This window comes from Carassius carassius, chromosome 42 (assembly GCF_963082965.1).
Source record: "Carassius carassius chromosome 42, fCarCar2.1, whole genome shotgun sequence".
NCBI lineage: Eukaryota > Metazoa > Chordata > Actinopteri > Cypriniformes > Cyprinidae > Carassius > Carassius carassius.
This window is the reverse complement of record NC_081796.1, coordinates 26,784,017-26,804,476: the sequence shown is the minus strand read 5'-3', so window position 1 is coordinate 26,804,476 and position 20,460 is coordinate 26,784,017. Positions and strand designations below refer to the sequence as shown.

Sequence of the window (20,460 nt, the reverse complement as noted above, 5' to 3'; positions counted from 1 at the left end):
AAAGAGGACAAGGACAACCCAAGTTGTTATCAGCGCTCAGTTCAGAAGCCTGTATCTCTGATGGTATTGGGTTGCATGAGTGTGTGTGGCATGGGCAGCTTACACATCTGGAAAGGCACCATCAATGCTGAAAGGTATATCCAAGTTCTAGAACAACATATGCTCCCATCCATACGTCGTCTCTTTCAGGGAAGATCTTGCATTTTCCAACATGACAATGCCAGACCACATACTGCATCAATTACAACATCATGGCTGCGTAGAAGAAGGATCCGGGTACTGAAATGGCCAGCCTGCAGTCCAGATCTTTCACCCATAGAAAACATTTGGCGCATCATAAAGAGGAAGATGCGACAAAGAAGACCTAAGACAGTTGAGCAACTAGAAGCCTGTATTAGACAAGAATAGGACAACATTTCTATTCCTAAACTTGAGCAACTTGTGTCCTCAGTCCCCAGACATTTGCAGACTGTTATAAAAAGAAGAGCGGATGCCACACAGTGGTAAACATGGCCTTGTCCCAACTTTTTTGAGATGTGTTGATGACATGAAATTTAAAATCAACTTATTTTCCCCATAAAATTATACATTTTCTCAGTTTAAACATTTGATATGTCATCTGTGTTGTATTCTGAATAAAATATTGCAATTTGAAAGTTCCACATCATTGCATTCTGTTTTTATTCACAATTTCTACAGTGTCCCAACTTTTTTGGAATCACTTTCAATCACCAACTTTTATTTTGAATAAATCACGATATGTGCCTGGAAATTACGTACACATATATTATGCCCATTTTATGTGTACGCAATTTTAATAAATGAGACCCCTGGAGATTCATCTGCTCTCAGAAATGAGTCCATCATCGTCTCATATCATGAATAAAGTATTAGAAATATCTTAGGAATGGATGCAGGTTCATGAGAATCACACTGTACATGTCTGTTGATTTCCACAGTCACAATCACCAACATTGTTCCCAGAACCAGGAACGACTTCCTACAATGTAAGTCAGTAAGAAAACAAGCAGAAAAACTCTCTGAGTGTGTTCATGTTCTTCCTGTAGAAGGTGAAAGAAGAGTTTTATAATTGATGATGTAAATGATGATTTGCACTTATATCAGGTCATCTATACTGTGACACTGATGATACACTGAACATGAAGAGTTCAGCTACATGAAAAGATAAACAGATTCATAATTCCTGATTCTGATCTGTTTTATCTCCATCAGATTCCCGTCAGCTCACTCTGGATCCGAACACAGTGAATAAACGCCTCCGTCTCTCTGAGAACAACAGAGTGATTACTGTCAATGGCACAGATCAGCCGTATCCTGACCATCCAGACAGATTTGATGTGAATCAGGTGTTGTGTAAAGAGAGTGTGTGTGGACGCTGTTACTGGGAGCTGGAGTGGAGTGGAGGTGTTCGTATATCAGTGTCATATAGGAGCATCAGCAGGAAGGGATTGGGTAATAAAAGGTTGTTTGGATATAATAATCAGTCCTGGAGTTTGGACTGCACTTCTCCCAGATACTCATTTGGACACAATAACATATGGACTTCTGTCCCTGTAGTGTCCATCAGCAGTAGAATAGGAGTGTTTGTGGATCACAGTGCAGGAACTCTGTCCTTCTACAGCATCTCTGACACAATGAGCCTCATCCACACAGTCCAGACCACATTCACTCAGCCACTCTATCCAGGGTTTTTGGTTGGTTCTGGATCATCAGTGAAACTTTGTTGACGAATCAGAATAGATTGACGTGATATTTTACCCATAATGCTTTGAGCTGCATGATAAATTAGTAACAATGAGATGTTATAGAGTCTCTTCTTTTGTCTTTATGAAATTATTTGTTTGATTACATGACATAAGTTTAATTTGCAACATATAATCATTGCTGTTAATAATGTTCATTGTCTGTTTGATTTTGTCTTTAACTGAATTTTACCATACATTTCTGCCATATGTACATCAATTTGACGTAGTCACTACTGACAAGCTACTACTGAATATATTATAGAAACTTAATTTCCTGTAGAGCTACTATGAAATAATTTGTATTGTGAAAAGAGCTATACAATAAACTTGAATTGAATGAATACTGCAGCTGAACGTCTGTCAGTGACATAACATGTCATAATAAATGTGTGTAATAAATCCTCATATAGACAGTAAGATTAATGCTTTCACACTTGATTTGATTGCCTGGTGCTTGTAATGGCCCAGAACTCGACATGGGATCCATTTGCAGGCTTTATTCAGAAACTCGAAGTCGTACAGGCAATGATCGGTAACAGCAATATCCACAACGTAGGGAGAGCAGCGAATCAATATCCAGTAAACAAGCAAGGGTCGGTAGGTAGGCAGCAAAGGTACCTGAAGGATATCAGACAGGATCAGCAACAGGAAAACAAAACCGGGTAATAACGCTCAGAAATGCCAGACACAGCAAATCAAGACTTCGCGTTGAACTGATGTGATAGTCCAGCTTATATTCACTAGTCCTGATGGTTTGCACCTGTGACGGTGATCAGAATCCAAGGACGGGGCTTGTGGGAAATGTAGTGTAGTCAGTGTAAATGAATGGGTGGATGCGTGTGTGTCAGTATTCAGGTGAGGGTGCCCTCTGCTGGCCAGCATAGGGAATCACGGGGTTTGTCTCCGTGACAGAGCCCCCCCCTCTGTGAGCGACTCCTGGCGCGAGGAGGCAAACGACGTCGGGGTCTACCACGGGGTCGAGGAGCCGGTCTTTCAGGATGTAAGCGATGAAATTCATAGATGAGATTGGGATCTAGGATATCCTCAGAATTTACCCAAGAGCATTCCTCTGGACCGTACCCCTCCCAGTCGACCAGATACTGCAGGATTCTTCCCCGACGTCTGGAATCGAGTAATTCCTGGACTTGGTAAGCCTCCTCGCCCTCAATGGTGATGGGTTGAGGGGCCTGTTCACGGGACCTCCCCTCTCCCTCGTCTCTGGTACCAGCAGCGGACTTGAGCAAGGATACATGAAAAGTAGGAGAAATACGGTATGTGTTAGGAAGTGCTAGCCGGAAGGAAACTGGGGTTATTTGTCTGGTAATCTGGAATGGACCCACGTACCTTGGACTCAGTTTGTGGCATGGAAGCCGGAGATGGAGGTCCCATGTTGATAGCCACACCCATTGACCCGGCTGGTAGTTGGGACCTGGGCGCCTTCTGCGGTCCGCTTGCTTCTTTTGCCTTCGAACAGCGTGTTGAAGGTGAACATGAGCCTGATTCCAAACCTCCTCACTGCGCGCCATTCACGGCCGGCACGTTCGTTGGATCCCCTGACCATGGGAACATTGGTGGTTGGAATCCCAGGACACATTTAAAGGGAGTCAGACCAGTGGAGGGTTTGAGAAGGGAGTTCTGAGCATATTCTGCCCATAGTAAGTATCTAGCCCAATCGTCCTGATTCTGATTGCAGTAGGTTCTAAGGAAGCGGTTCAATTCTTGGTTGAGCCTCTCCACTTGTCCATTGGCCTGGGGATGATAACCAGAGGTGAGGCTGACATTGACGTTCAGGGCTTTGAAGAAGGCTGACCATAATTGATAGGTGAATTGAGGTCCTCGGTCTGACACAATGTCCTCGGGTAAGCCATATAACTGAAAGACCCAATTGCAAAGATGTTCTGCAGTCTGGAGAGCTGTGGGTAGTTTGGGTAGTGGAATGAGTCTGCAAGCCTTGGAGAATTGATCAATGATGGTAAGTATGGTAGTGTGGCCTTGTGAATTGGGAAGATCCGTAATGAAGTCTATGCCAATGTTAGACCAGGGTCATTGTGGAATGGGAAGTGGTTGAAGGAGGCCGGCGGGAGATTGCTTGGATGATTTATTTATGGAACAGTTGTTGCACTGCTGTATGTAGTTGGCTGTGTCCTGGTGTAGTGCTTCCCACCAGAAGCGGTTCTCCAGCTGATCAATGGTGGCTGTGATACCTGGGTGACCGGATGATGGATGGCAGTGAACTTGACTGATGACTTTATCACGAAAATGTTCAGGGACGAAGATTCGGTCGACTGGACAGGCCACTGGGGTTTCGTTTTGCTCCCTGTATTGTTGAAGCAGAGTCATGATGTCCCATTGAATGGGGGCAACTACTACATGAAAAGGTAGAATGGGTTCTGGATCTATTGAAATGTGAACTGACGTGAGAGCGCATCCACCTTGGTGTTCTTGGAGCCGGGTCGATAAGTTACAGCGAAGTCGAATCGGGTGAAGAACAAGGACCATCTAGCTTGGCGAGGGTTAAGGCGTTTGGCGGTGCGTAAGTATTCCAGGTTCTTGTGATCTGTCAGAACTGTAAACGGGTGAGTGGATCCCTCTAGCCAGTGCCTCCACACCTCGAAGGCTGCCTTCATGGCAAGGAGTTCCCGGTCCCCGACACTGTAATTGCGTTCCGCTGAATTGAGCTTCCTTGAATAAAAGGCACAGGGATGAAGCTTCGCGGCAGGGTCTGGACGTTGGGACAGGATAGCCCCGATACCTGTGTTTGATGCGTCAACCTCGACAACGAAAGGTAATGAGGGGTCAGGGTGGCAGAGGATGGGCGCGTTGCTGAATCGTTGCTTCAGGGTTTGAAATGCAATGTGAGTGGGTTCGGACCATTGTAGTCGGTGAGTTCCTCTCTTGACCATTGAAGTAAGTGGGGCGACAACCGTACTGAAGTTTCGGATGAATCTTCTGTAGAAGTTAGCGAATCCTAGAAATCGCTGTAATTCCTTGAGTGTTGCGGGCTCAGGCCAGTTAAGAACGGCGTTGACCTTCCTTTCGTCCATGGCCACCCCTCCGGGACTGATTATGTACCCCAAGAATGTGGTTGAAGTCGTGTGGAATTCGCATTTCTCGGCCTTGGCGTATAACTGGTACTTGATGAGGCGTTGAAGAACTGATCAGACGTGTTGTACATGTTCTGGAAGTGTGTTGGAATAGATCAGTATGTCATCAATATACACGATCACAGATTTGTTCAGCATGTCTCTGAAGACCTTGTTAATGAATGATTGAAACACAGATGGACTATTGACCAGTCCGAACGGCATCACAAGATATTCGTAGTGTCCAGTGGTTGTGGAGAAGGCTGTCTTCCATTCATCTCCCTCTCTAATGCGAATGAGATTGTATGCACACCTCAGATCCAGCTTGTTGTAGTACTGGGCAGTGCGGAGCTGTTCAAGGGCTGGAGGAACCAGCGGAAGTGGGTATCTGAATTTAACAGTTATTTTGTTTAGTACACGATAATCAATGCGAGGGCGGAGAGACCACCATCCTTCTTCTTCACGAAAAAGAACCCGGATGAAGCAGGGGATGTGGATGGTCTGATGAAAGCTTTCTGGAGCTCTTCATTGATGTAATCCTTCATGGCTTCGGACTCAGGTTGAGACAATGGGAAGATGCGACCCTTTGGAGGAGAATGCCCTGGCAGAAGATCGATTGCACAGTCATATTTACGGTGGGGAGGTAAGGTGTTGGCTTGCTCCTTACTGAAAGCCTCTATAAGATCAGCATATTCCTCTGGAAGGTCGAGAATGGACTCTCGTGCTGGAGAGAGTGACACGGAACAGACAGGAATGGGTTTGACCAGAGAAAGACAGTTCTGTTGACAATGATTGCTCCATCTCACAATTTGGCCCTCTCTCCAGGAAATCTGTGGATTATAAAGACGTAACCAGGGTAGTCCAAGAATCACGGGAGGGTGAAATGTGGGGAGAATGTAGAATTGAATCCTCTCCTTGTGAAGTAAACCAGCCGCCATCAATAGTTTGCGATTGAGGTGAGTGATGGATCCAGAACCCAGTGGTCGACCATCTATTGTCTCCACTGAGAGAAAGGTAGAGCATGAAATCAGTCAAATGTCATATTTCTTAGCAAACTCCTCAGAAATGAAATTGCCAGCAGCCCCAGAATCGAGTAAAGCAGAGGTAATGATTTGTTTATCGTTTATCCATAATTCAACTGGAATGCTTACACACTGTGTATCACACATGGAAGTGAGAGGAGTACTCACCGAGCGTTGTGAGCAGGTAGATGCACGAGTAGGGCAGTTGTTACGTTGATGGCCAGGTAAGTCACAGTACATGCATAGTCGATTAGAGATGCGTTGATCTCTCTCCTCAACAGACAGATGGTAAGTATTAATCTGCATGGGTTCAGTAGGTTCATTATACGGCATGAAAACTGGGCGGTCAGTCCGACGAGAACTGGATCGTCGGGCACGTTGCAGATTGTCAATGGAAATGGTAAGTTCAATGAAGCTATTAAGGTCTCTGCCCTCGTCTCTGGATGCTAGCTCAGCTTGAAGATCATAATTCAGACCCTTGCGAAAGAGTACCTTTAACGTGTCGTTCACCCAGTTGGTCTGTGCCGCCAGTGTGCGAAATCGTAGGGCATAATCAGCCGCCGTCATTCTGCCTTGAGATAATTCCAATAAGCGATCTCCAGCTCCTTTTCCCTCCTTAGGATGATTGAATACTGCTCTGAACTGTTGTAGGAAGTCATGAAAGGAAGAGAATGCAGATCCATCGGAGCCCCATACAGCAGTAATCCATTCCAGTGCTTTCTCAGTCAGCAGAGAACAAACAAAGGCGATCTTCCCGGTATCAGTAGAATACAGCGTGGGCTGCTGTTCAACAAACAATGAGCATTGTAGGAGAAACCCCTTACATTTGCGGGCGTCACCGTTGAATTTCTCCGGGAAAGCGAGACGGGGATTAACATGGGATGGCGTCTCTGCAGCGTGGGCAATGGCGGACACTTCCGGCATTGGTGTGGCCGCGGGAGCTGTATGAAGACTCTGAATGGCTTTGACGAGTTCCTCATGCTGTGCTGATGTGATAGTCCAGCTTATATTCACTAGTCCTGATGGTTTGCACCTGTGACGGTGATCAGAGTCCAAGGACGGGGCTTGTGGGAAAGGTAGTGTAGTCAGTGTAAATGAATGGGTGGATGCGTGTGTGTCAGTATTCAGGTGAGGGTGCCCTCTGCTGGCCAGCAGAGGGAATCATGGGGTTCGTCTCCGTGACAGTGCTTCATTTATGAATCTTTACCTAGAATTTGTCCTAAAAGTGTACATACACACAAAAGCTAGATTCTGCGTATCCACAAAAGTTTTCAGATTTATAAAACCATTCGCACACCAGAACCTGCGCAAAAATCCTTTTATAAATGCCAGTCGGAGAAAGATTGTGCGTACATGCATTTCCTCCCCTTCTCCTCCTTGAAATCACTATGTATGGAGCTTGCAACGTGTAGTTTTACTATGCATAACCTTGTCTGCATATCATTGCCATATTCATGTGACACCACGTTTAACTACATCAAAGGTACAAGACATTAGGGAAATACGGACTATAAATTCCATTTCTGCCATACAATTTACATTTCTAAAAATAACCCAGTATCCTTGTTATGTTTTAGAATAAATATATAAAAAAATCCATTAACACAAAATTGTGTAAAATACTTCTCGGAGAAACTTTTTAGAAAGGAATTGATTCATTCTTTTACACTGGCCAAATAGTAGGCTATTTTAATAGTTTTAAATATAATACATTTATGCCATTTTGCTGATAATGCTTCATTTCCTTGTTCTCACTAAAAATATTTCCACATAACGTGAGATCTGCAATTTTGTTTAATCAAAAAATAGCACATCCACTACAAATATGTCTATTCATATAATCTTTAACTTCTGCATATTGACTGTTTGTGATCTCAGTGCTCATCTCCATTAATGAATGTCATTTTTAATCTAATTATTTATATCAAAATGAAAACAGAGTTTAAAATACTTCATTGTTTTGCTCACTGTAGTAAAACTGTGCGTACGCATGGGTCAGAGATTGTGTGCAGATGCGCAAATTTTCCCATCAACTTTGTAATTATAAATCCCGTCTTTTGCGTAGGAAGTGGCCTGTTTTGTGCGTACACAATGTGAGGCCCCTGGTCTGAACACACAAAGATCCAGCGGCTTTCCTAAAGGACCTTGGCCAAGTATGGACCCTGTCGACCAGCTACTCGAATTACGACGGGGAGTTCACCTATTGAGGAGTATATCACTCAGTCCTGTGAGTTATCTTTTAGGATACCTTTTGATGAGGTTTCATTAAAAGACATTTTTCATTTTTGGACTAAATGAATCCATAAGATCATGGATGTGTAGCTTTGAAACACTGTGTCTTCATCATATCAAGTGAACTTTAGTAACTGTTGGTTCTGGAAGTCTTGACAAAAATATTTCAAACCTGTAATCATAATTTTATGTAAATTAAATATTGATTATAAAACAGTTCATAAAACTGAGTGAATGATAGATTACCCAGCTAGATTTTTTTTGTTCTAAAAATGTTCTAAGAACATCACCATGCATTGTTCTAACAATGTTTTTAGCAGGTAATTTTATTTTTGCAAACGATCCCTGATCTCCTGAAATGGATTGGTTGTTCTCATGGTGCCGTTACTGTTTAGGTCCTGTCTTCTGTTATGGTATGTAGACTCGGAGAAAGTGAAATATAGAAACAGATGTTACATTTTCATCACGGAGCACACAAGCAGGTGAGCATATATGGTGTAAGACTTATTTGAATATTGTGTAGAAAACAGTGATCCGATCGGTTATCCAGATAGAGAAGTCACTTGATGTTGCCAAGTCTAAATGTGCCATGTCCAGATTCACTGATGATCGGATACAAAGTTAATATTTCAATAATTTCACAACACATTTGCATGTGTACTGATTCATCACAATAACTGGAATCCATTTGAAGCTTTATTAGAAACGTGGTCGTAGAAGAAGTGGCCAGTGCACAGGTAAGGCAGTGGAGCAGGGCAGAAAGAATCATTAACAGTGAGGCATGTGGTCAGGGCAGGCGGCAATCAAACTACAACGATAATCCAATATAAGGTTAACAGCCCGAGGTGCAAGCAGCAAAAGATCAGTAACAAAGGCAGGCAGGGTAATAACAATAGGTTGTCCAAAAATACAAGAAACAAACACTCAGAAATGTTCACCAAGGCAAATTCAAGACTTTGCAAAGAGCCTAAGCGTGGGCCTGCTATAAATAGCTGGGTTAATGAGGTTCAGGTGTCAGAGGGTTATCAGTACCAGGCCCTGGGCTTATGGGAAATGTAGTGCAGGAAGAATTATCAAGACTCCAGTGGTGGGGCCCACTGATGGCCCAAAGTAATGTAATGTAATGTTTAATGCATTTCATAATGTTGATAATTTATATCAATATGGTATGTTTAATGCTAAGTTAAAAAGTTTGTATTTAAAAAAAAAGCAATCTAAAAATAATCTAAAAAGCAGTCAGAATAAATAAACTGAGTGACTTAAACTATGTCACTAACTACAGTTTTTATCATATAATATGTGATCAGTAACAAACTACAATTTGTTAGTAATCTACCCAGCACTACTTGACAGTGGATGGTGGTTGGTCACGTTTTCAAGGCTATTGTCCTGCTTCTTTGTCACTGGTACTTTTTGAGTGTTTGTCTGAAACTGACATCTAGTAGACATTTCATTATGTACAGACTCACAGACACACACGTTTTACACGTCACTCAAACACAAACATAAACACAGGAAACCAGAATCACATGACTTAAAGGAAAGAGAAACTGAAGTGTAGTTGAGCTGTTCTGTGTTGTGTCTCTGTATTCATGCAGTAAAATGGCAGAAGCCAGCTTTTCTCAGGATGAGTTCATTTGTCCAGTGTGTCTGGATCTCCTGAAGGATCCAGTGACCATCCAGTGTGGACACAGTTACTGTAAGAGTTGTATTACAGACTACTGGGATCAGGAGGGTCAGATGAGAGTCTACAGCTGTCCTCAGTGCAGAGAGACCTTCTGTCCAAGACCTGCTATAGCTAAAAACACCATGCTGGCTGAACTGGTGAAGAAACTGAAGAAGAGGAAATGTCCTGCTGACTATGACGCTGGAGCTGGAGATGTGCGGTGTGATGTCTGTGCCGGAAGAAAATACAAAGCTGTCAAATCCTGTCTGATGTGTCTGAACTCTTACTGTCAGAATCACCTTGAACAACACGAGAGTTGGTTTAAAGGAAAGAGACACAATTTGACTGAGCCCACTGGACGACTGCAGGAGATGATCTGCCAGAAACATGAGAAGCTTCTTGAGGTTTTCTGTCGCACAGATCAGAAATGTATATGTGTACTGTGTATGGATGACCATAAAAACCACAACACTGTATCAGCTGCAGCACAGAGGACAGAGAAACAGGTATTTAAAACTAGCGATCAAGTTAATACTCAGTGTAATACTCAGACTTGTTTTCTGTATAGAGCCGGAGATTAATGATGCAGAAACACTTATGATGATTTAGTGCCAGTAGTTCTCTGTAAGATTCACTACCATCTATTTGTCCTGCAGAAGCAGCTGAAGGAGACACAGAAGACGTTCCAGCAGAGAATAGAGCAGAGAGAGAAAGATCTCCAGCAGCTGAGAGAGACTCTGGAGTCTCATAAGGTGAGTCTGGAGAAGAAGAGAAGTTTCTCTCAGTCTCAGTTCAGACTCACTGAAGCTGAATCACTGTGTGTCCTAACAGCGCTCTGCACAGACAGCAGTGGAGGACAGTGAGAGGATCTTTACTGAGCTCATCTGCTCCATTGAGAGCAGCCGCTCTGAGCTGATACGACTGATCAGAGATCAGGAAAAGACTGCAGTTAGTCGAGCTGAAGGACGACTGGAGCGACTGGAGCAGGAGATCAATGATCTGAGGAGGAGAGACGCTGAGCTGGAGCAGCTTTCACACACACAGGATCACATCCAGTTCCTGCAGGTAACACAGATCTAGAAGAACAGGGTCAGAGTGGACTTGAGCGAGTGTATAATTATACCATGTTATGTTATTATGTGTTATTATGATCATCATCTTTTAAAAAAGACGCCGCTTAAAAATGGCTTTCAGCTTTGGAAATCTCTTAAGAATCATTTCTCTGAGCTCTTTCTTCTGGAACATAAATCCAGCTGTCAAACACCACTTGCGCCCCCAACAGCTCAAAGTTCAACTAACTTTTCAACTTTTTAAAGTCTTATCAGGTGATCTTCAATGCTGATCAAATTTATTTTTATTTGCCTGGATGATGAATTTGATCATGGTATATTAGTAATCACTTCCACAAGGATTTCAGACAAAAATGTGTTTACTTGATCGGGTCTTAAAGGGATGTTTCACCCAAAAAATGAGTTCAGATGTCTGTCTGAAATATCTTGAATCGGCTCGAATGGAGTTTTGCAAAGAGCCTCTAACACCACAACCAAGTCCCATGGGGGAATACGGGACCGTACTGGAGGTCTCAGCCTCAGCGCACCTCGGAGGAAACATGTAACTAAGGGGTGTCTTCCCAAAGACTGACCAATGAGAGGGACATGGTAGGCCGCAATGGCCGCCACGTAAACCTTCAGCGTGGAGTGGGTCAACCCTGCAGAGAGCCTGGCTTGTAGAATATCAAGAACTGTACCAATTGGTCAGTTAGCTGGGTCTAGCTGGCGGTTTCTGCACCATGAGGTGAAGAGGTTCCACCTCAGGGTGTACAGTTTCCTCGTTGAGGGAGCTCTGGCTTGGAGGATGGTCTCAACAACCTCGGTTGAGAGACCCGATGCTATGAGTTGTGCCTCCTCAGGGGCCACACCCACAGTTTCCACAACTCCGGGCGAGGGTGAATTATCGTGCCCTGTGTCTGAGAGAGTAGGTATGTCCTGATCGGTATCTCCCATGGTGAGCCGTCGAGGAGGGAGACCAGATCTGCGAACCATACTCAGCCCGGCCAGAACGGGGCTACTAACAACAGACAGACCCCGACGTACTCTCGCCAGAACTCCCGGGAGCAGAGCAATAGGGGGAAAGGCGTACAGATGAAGCCTCAGCCAGGTCTGTACCATAGTGTCCAGGGTCTTCATCCCTCCTGGGGTGGCGCCACTCTTCTCTCTAGAAATTTGGCAAATAGTCTTAGTGTTTATACTTGACTAACTGGGGCCCAGGTCAGGAAGCAGACAGACTGGCTAAACCGACTGTCTGCTAGCCGCCTCCCGTCACAGAGGTCAGTTAATTCTCAGCACATAGAGACTTTTTCACCTAGATATCACATTATAGAGACTGTGTCTGTTCCCCGAACTAGAAAAAACAAAAAACGTCCAAACCAAGTTAAGATTAACAATTTAATTGAGGTTCAACAAATAAAAAACAGAAGCAATATGGATAAACAAATGATAAAGCTTGGCTTATTGAATATCAGATCCCTTTCTACGAAAACACTTTTTGTAAATAATATGATCACTGATCATAATATAGATGTACTCTGTTTGACAGAAACCTGGCTAAAACCTGATGATTACATTATTTTAAATGAGTCCACCCCCCAAGATTACTGTTATAAACATGAGCCGCGTCTAAAAGGCAAAGGTGGAGGTGTTGCTTCAATTTATAACAACGTTTTCAGGATCTCTCAGAGAGCAGGCTTCAAGTATAAATCATTTGAAGTAATGGTGCTTCATATAAAATTATCCAGAGAAACAAATGTTAATGATAAATCCCCTGTTATGTTTGTACTGGCTACTGTATACAGGCCACCAGGGCACCATACAGACTTTATTAAAGAGTTTGGTGATTTTACATCCGAGTTAGTTCTGGCTGCAGATAATGTCTTAATAGTTGGTGATTTTAATATCCATGTTGATAATGAAAAAGATGCATTGGTATCAGCATTTATAGACATTCTGAACTCTATTGGTGTTAGACAACACGTTTCAGGACCTACTCATTGTCGAAATCATACTCTAGATTTAATACTGTCACATGGAATTGATGTTGATGGTGTCGAAATTATTCAGCCAAGTGATGATATCTCAGATCATAATTTAGTTTTGTGCAAACTTCATATAGCCAAAATTGTAAATCCTACTTCTTGTTACAAGTATGGAAGAACCATCACTTCTAACACAAAAGACTGCTTTTTAAGTTATCTTCCTGATGTATCCAAGTTCCTTAGCATATCCAAAACTTCAGAACTTGATGATGTAACAGAAACTATGGACTCTCTATTTTCTAGCACTTTAAATACAGTTGCTCCTTTACGCTTAAGGAAGGTTAAGGAAAACAGTTTGACACCATGGTATAATGAGCATACTCGCACCCTAAAGAGAGCAGCCCGAAAAATGGAGCGCAGCTGGAGGAAAACAAAACTAGAGGTATTTCGTATTGCTTGGCGGGAAAGTAACAAATCCTACAGAAAAGCATTAAAAACTGCTAGATCCGATTACTTTTCTTCTCTTTTAGAAGAAAACAAACATAACCCCAGGTATTTATTCAATACAGTGGCTAAATTAACGAAAAATAAAGCCTCAATAAGTGTTGACATTTCCCAACATCACAGCAGTAATGACTTTATGAACTACTTTACTTCTAAAATCGATACTATTAAAGATAAAATTGCAACCATTCAGCCGTCAGCTACAGTATCACATCAGACAGTGCACTATAGACCCCCTGAGGAACAGTTCCACTCATTCTCTACTATAGGCAAGGAAGAATTGTATAAACTTGTTAAATCATCTAAACCATCGACATGTATGTTAGACCCTATACCATCTAAGCTCCTAAAAGAGGTGCTTCCAGAAGTCATAGATCCTCTTCTGACTATTATTAATTCTTCATTGTCATTAGGATATGTCCCCAAAACCTTCAAACTGGCTGTTATTAAGCCTCTCATCAAAAAACCACAGCTTGACCCCAAAGAACTAGTTAATTATAGACCAATCTCGAATCTCCCTTTTCTGTCCAAGATACTAGAAAAGGTGGTATCCTCACAATTATATTCCTTCTTAGAGAAAAATGGTATATGTGAGGATTTCCAGTCAGGATTTAGACCGTATCATAGTTCTTAGACTGCTCTCCTTAGAGTTACAAATGATCGGCTCTTATCATCTGATCGTGGGTGTATCTCTCTATTAGTTTTATTGGATCTTAGTGCTGCGTTTGACACAATTGACCACAACTTTCTTTTGCATAGACTTGAACACTTTGTTGGCATTAATGGAAGTGCATTAGCATGGTTTAAATCGTACTTATATGACCGCCATCAGTTCGTAGCAGTGAATGAAGATGTATCCTATCGATCACAAGTGCAGTATGGAGTACCTCAAGGCTCAGTACTAGGGCCGCTACTCTTCACGCTTTATATGTTACCCTTGGGAGATATCATCAGGAAACATGGTGTTAGCTTTCACTGTTATGCTGATGATACTCAACTCTATATTTCTTCGCAGCCCGGTGAAACACACCAATTTGAAAAACTAATGGATTGCATAGTCGATATAAAAAACTGGATGACGAGTAATTTCTTACTGCTAAATTCTGAAAAAACAGAGGTGTTAATTATAGGACCTAAAAACTCCGCTTGTAATAACCTAGAACACTGTCTAAGACTTGATGGTTGCTCTGTCAATTCTTCGTCATCAGTTAGAAACCTAGGTGTGCTATTTGATCGCAATCTTTCCTTAGAAAGCCACGTTTCTAGCATTTGTAAAACTGCATTTTTCCATCTCAAAAATATATCTAAATTACGGCCTATGCTCTCAATGTCAAATGCAGAAATGTTAATACATGCTTTTATGACCTCAAGGTTAGATTATTGTAATGCTTTATTGGGTGGTTGTTCTGCACGCTTAGTAAACAAACTACAGCTAGTCCAATTTGCAATTTGATAATACCTAGAATATCAAAATCAACTGCGGGCGGCAGATCCTTTTCCTATTTGGCGCCTAAACTCTGGAATAACCTACCTAACATTGTTCGGGAGGCAGACACACTCTTGCAGTTTAAATCTAGATTAAAGACCCATCTCTTTAACCTGGCATACACATAACATACTAATATGCTTTTATTATCCAAATCCGTTAAAGGATTTTTAGGCTGCATTAATTAGGTAAACCAGAACCGGAAACACTTCCCATAACACCCTATGTACTTGCTACATCATTAGAAGAATGGCATCTACGCTAATATTTGTCTGTTTCTCTCTTGTTCCGAGGTCACCGTGGCCACCAGATCCAGTCTGTGTCCAGATCAGAGGGTCACTGCAGTCACCCGGATCCAGTACGTATCCAGACCAGATGGTGGATCAGCACCTAGAAAGGACCTCTACATCCCTTAAAGACAGCGGAGACCAGGACAACTAGAGCCCCAGATACAGATCCCCTGTAAAGACCTTGTCTCAAAGGAGCACCAGGACAAGACCACAGGAAACAGATGATTCTTCTGTGCAATCTGACTTTGCTGCAGCCTGGAATTGAACTACTGGTTTCGTCTGGTCAGAGGAGAACTGGCCCCCCAACTGAGCCTGGTTTCTCCCAAGGTTTTTTTCTCCATTCTGTCACCGATGGAGTTTCGGTTCCTTGCCGCTGTCGCCTCTGGCTTGCTTAGTTGGGGACACTTCATCTACAGCGATATCGTTGACTTGATTGCAAATAAATGCACAGACACTATTTAATTGAACAGAGATGACATAACTGAATTCAATGATGAACTGCCTTTAACTATAATTTTTTCATTATTGACACTGTTTTCCTAATGAATGTTGTTCAGTTGCTTTGACGCAATGTATTTTGTTTAAAGCGCTATATAAATAAAGGTGACTTTGACTTTGACTTTGACAACATGCGTGATCGTGAGCATTTTGAACTTCAGTCTCATAACTGATCAATTTAAGACCCGCTGATCTATAATCGGACACAACCCCCCATCCTTCTTTGGATCTATGAAATACCGGCTGTAGAACCCGGACTCCCTGTCTTGAGGAGGGACCACCTTGATGCCCTCCTTCCCTAATAGGGTTTTCACTTCTCTCCCATCCCCACCATGCCATAATAATCTGATGAGGGGCTGTAGCGGCGGGCTGAAAACGGGCGTTTCCCCGATCTGGCTATCTCTTCGTGCAGATCGGGAAAAAAGGGAAGGCCATGGCTGGGGCTGGTTGACTCGACCGCAGGAAGCGTTCCTCAAGCTTGCTTCGCTGCGGTTCTGCTGTTTTCTCGGCCGGCCATTTGATGTTTAGCTTGGCCACCGCACAAGTAACCACCTCTAAGAGCTCCTCATACTGTGGCGAATGGGCTAGCGAATCCCTATCGACAGACTCCACATTGACCTCCTCGGAGGAAGAGAGTCGGAGTGTCGATCCCTCTCCCTGGGTGGAAGGAACCGCAGAGCGTGCTTCCGACTCCAGAGATTGGCCGTCGGATCTGGCGGAAGTGGAAGGAGATAGGGACTCACCCGTCTCCATTCCCTCTGCCAGATCCATTTGCGAACCCCACGAGTGACTCAGCATGCTTCGAACCCAGGCAGACCATGCACAGACTGTGTATTTCCCCGCTCGTAATGTATCGCGGGCAGGGAGGAATATACAGCCTGAAACCCGATCCGCGATTCAGTGTCACAGTTACACAGACCAATTGTTTCACTTCATAAGACCTCAATATATCATCAGGAGCCATGGGGTAGTACGTTTGTGTTCCTTGATGTACTTTCTTTTCATTCTCAAAGACGGGGAGGCGCTGACTTTATTTTTTTATGAATCACCAATGACCACGGTTTCAGCAAAAAAATAAACAATTTACTGCTCTACTGAAGAAAAAATTCACCTACATGTTGGATGGCCTGAGGGTGAGTAAATTAACAAGAACACGTTCATTCTTGGGTGACCTATGCCGTTAAGAAATGGTCAGGTTTTGATTGTTTTCAATGTGCTAAAGCATTGTTCAATCATTCCAAGATTTCACAATTTTACGAATGCAGATTTTATGCATAACCAAACACTGCATTATTTTGTGGCACCTTGCATTTTTTTGTCATAAGAATCCCAATGAGACTGATCACTAATATATAGTCTCATTTTTGTAAAGTTTCAGTTTTTTAAACATTCTGAAATTATAAATATTAGTTAATCTAACCATAACCTTTGAGCTGTTTTTTTTAACTAATCTACTCCATTCCATTGATGTGCTGTTAGATGTATGCAACTGTTAGATGGACATTTATGTTCTTTGCAGATGTTTTTTTCATCCAAACTATTTTCTAGAAAGTTCACATATAGTGTAAGCTGCAAATACTAGAATCTGTAGCTCTAATGTGACTGCTGATGATGTTCCTGCAGGTTATTGGGTGAAGTGTGGAGCTCATGAGTTTGATTTCTGTTTTCTGTAGAGTTTCCAGTCTCTCTCAGCACCTCCTGAATCTACAGACGTAAATGAAGATCCCTTCAGTTCTCTCGTCTCTTCTGATGGTCTGAGAGAATCTGTCCATCAGCTGAGAGACAAACTGGAGAATTTCTGCAAAGAGCAGCTCAAGAAGATCTCAGACAGAGGTAAAGTCCTGGAGATTCATCTGCTCTCAGAAGCCAATCCATCATCATCTCATACCATGGAGAACATCATATTAGAAATGTCTGATTATTTTCTGATTATTTTCTGATGTTTTACTCTTGACTTGAGAATCACACTGTACATGTCTGTTGATTTCCAGTCACAATCACCAACATTGTTCCCAGAACCAGGAACGACTTCCTACAATGTAAGTCAGAAAACAAGCAGAAAACCTCACTGAGTGTGTTCATGTTCTTCTTGTATAAGGTGAAAGAAGAGTTTTATAACTGATGATGTAAATGATGATTTACACTGATATCTGTGGTCATCTCTACTGAGACACTGATGATACACTGAACATGAAGAGTTCAGCTACATTAAAAGGTCAAACCGATTCTTAATTCCTGATTCTGATGTGTTTTATCTCCATCAGATTCCCGTCAGTTCACTCTGGATTTGAACACAGTGAATAAAAACCTCCGTCTCTCTGGGAGGAACAAAGTGATTGCTGTCAGTAGAACCGTCCACCCGTATCCTGATCATCCAGACAGATTTGATAGTCATTCTCAGGTGTTGTGTAATGAGTGTGTATATGGACGCTGTTACTGGGAGCTCGAGTGGAGTGGACGTGTATTTACATCAGTGTCATATAAGAGCATCAGCAGGAAGGAATTGGGTAATAAAGGTTTGTTTGGATCTAATGATCAGTCCTGGAGTTTGTACAGCACTCCCTCCAATTACTATTTCAAACACAATAACACATGGACTGATCTCCCTGTAGAGTCCATCAGCAGTAGAATAGGAGTGTTTGTGGATCACAGAGCAGGAACTCTGTCCTTCTACAGCATCTCTGACACAATGAGCCTCATCCACACAGTCCAGACAACATTCACTCAGCCGCTCTATCCTGGGTTTGGTGTTTGCTCTGGATCATCAGTGAAACTGTGTTGATGAATCAGAATAAATTGATGAGAGATTCTACCCATAATGCTTCGAGCTGCATGATAAATCAGTAACAGTAGATGTTATAGAGTCTCTTCTTTTCTCTTCAAGACATTAATACAGCAGCTGAACTTTTATCACTGAAATAACATGAATCAGAATAAATGTGTGTATTAAATCCTCAAATAGACAGTAAGATCAGTGTGTGAGTCCTGGTGAGTGACAATGTTTCTCTATGCCTTTCTCTTCCTCTTTATGTGTTGATTGAAATCAGTCATTTAGTTTTTAATGTAGAGTCACATCAGTTATTTTTTTTTTTGCTTTATTATTGCTATCATTAGCTTTCAATTCAGATGATCACAGTCAATAAATAATTTAATTATTCAGCTCATGTTTCAACATTTTTCAGTGTTTTTGTGTTCTTCTGTCTTCCGATGTCATGAGCAACTGATTTTATTGCCATGCTTTTTTATGTGTGTGTGTTCAGTAGTTGCCTTACTTGTATATAATCAGAGAAAATGTATTTTTCAACTATTTGTTTATTGAGATGTAACAAATTATGCCAGTATATTACAACAATATTATACAATAAAATAGTTAGATCTATTTTACATGATAACAATAACTTAAATAACAATAAAAGGAAAAACAACTAATAGATGTAATATATAAAATAAATAATTTTTTATTAAAAAAATAAAAATAAAAAAGGGGGTTAGTTCAGATAGTTACAGACTAATAAGAGTTGAAAAAACTCACAAGAAGCAAATCATAATATAAAAAGGGGTAATTTAGGAAAAACAGTAAATGGTTAAATGACTAATGGTTTGGTAGTAATAAAATGTGGGTGGAAACACGTTGAGAATCAAGATATTTTATCTCTTTAAACCTCAATCATTATATTACTACTGAGTTTGAGATAAAGGATTTCCAAATATTCTCAAATAAAGGACAATTTATCTTTTAAATTATATTTATAATCTTTTCCATTGACAAACAAAAAGACATATTATCGATCCACTGTACATCAGATGGCCTTTCCACTTTTTTCCAATAGATAGCTATTACACACTTTGCTTGAAGTATACACGTCAAAAAGTTTATGAGTGCTAGTACAGTGTACAATATTATAAGGAAAAAAAATTCTCAAATAAAAATGTCTGGATTCATTGGAAAATTAACAGATACCATTTGAAAAATTTGTAAAACTACCTCTTTCCAAAACTCCTGCACCTTAGGACTATGTAGTGCAAAAGTGTGTCTTTATCAGATGTTGGTTTTGTTATTATTATTTTAAGTTCCTGTCATATGCACATAAACTTACAGTCAACACCTGTAAGCTGCTACTAAATATTGTAGACAATTTTCTGTGAAGTTGCTTTGCAATTATTTGTATTGGAATAGCGCTATACATATAAACTTGAATTGAATTTTTATGGAGCTCACGAGACGTGAGAAGTGCGGATCCATATGCAAGGCTTTATTAAGAGACGTGGTCAAACAATGGCAATCAGGTAACAAGCATGGGTCTTCAATGAGCGAACAATATTAGATTAGATTAGATTAGATTCACCTTTATTGTTACTGCACATGTAAGGTACAAGGCAACGAAATGCAGTTAGCATCTAAACAGAAGTGCAATAAGCAGTAAGTACAGAATATACAGGGTCTACAATATGTACAATAACTATACAGATAAGTATTATGGACATAATTTACAGATTTTAAAGAATCCCCTCTGCAGTGCCTTGCGGTCAGTCACTGAGCAGTTCCCATACCAGACTGTGATACAACTGGTCAGGATGCTCTCGATCGTACACTGGTAAAAGTTCACCACTATGCTGGTTCTTCTTCAGTGTCCTGAGGAAGAAGAGGCGCTGGTGAGCCTTCTTGACCAGGCTTTAGGTGTTTGTGGTCCAGGACAGGTTGTCCGAGATGGTGGTTCCCAGAAACTTGAAGCTGGAGACACGTTCAACAACCATCTTGTTAATTTGGATGGGGTCATGCGTGCTTCCTTTCTTCTTCCTGAAGTCCACGATGAGCTCCTTTGCCTTACTGGTGTTAAGGAGCAGGTTATTGTCAGCGCACCATGTGGCCAGGTGCTGTACC

The 20,460-nt window shown here is 41.8% G+C and overlaps 2 protein-coding genes across 2 annotated transcripts in view; both read left to right on the top strand.

Annotated features, from left to right (window-relative positions):
* LOC132124468 (nuclease EXOG, mitochondrial-like) overlaps window positions 1-20,460 on the top strand; it is a 344,294-nt gene that overhangs the window by 234,311 nt on the left and 89,523 nt on the right. The window lies entirely within an intron of this gene.
* On the top strand, window positions 9,517-18,825 carry LOC132124459 (tripartite motif-containing protein 16-like). Its single transcript, XM_059535466.1, has 6 exons — window positions 9,517-10,275; window positions 10,426-10,521; window positions 10,601-10,834; window positions 17,252-17,411; window positions 17,570-17,617; window positions 17,843-18,825. Exons 1-6 carry the CDS (start codon window positions 9,706-9,708, stop codon window positions 18,358-18,360), a joined length of 1,626 nt encoding a protein of 541 aa, XP_059391449.1. The 5' UTR covers window positions 9,517-9,705; the 3' UTR covers window positions 18,361-18,825.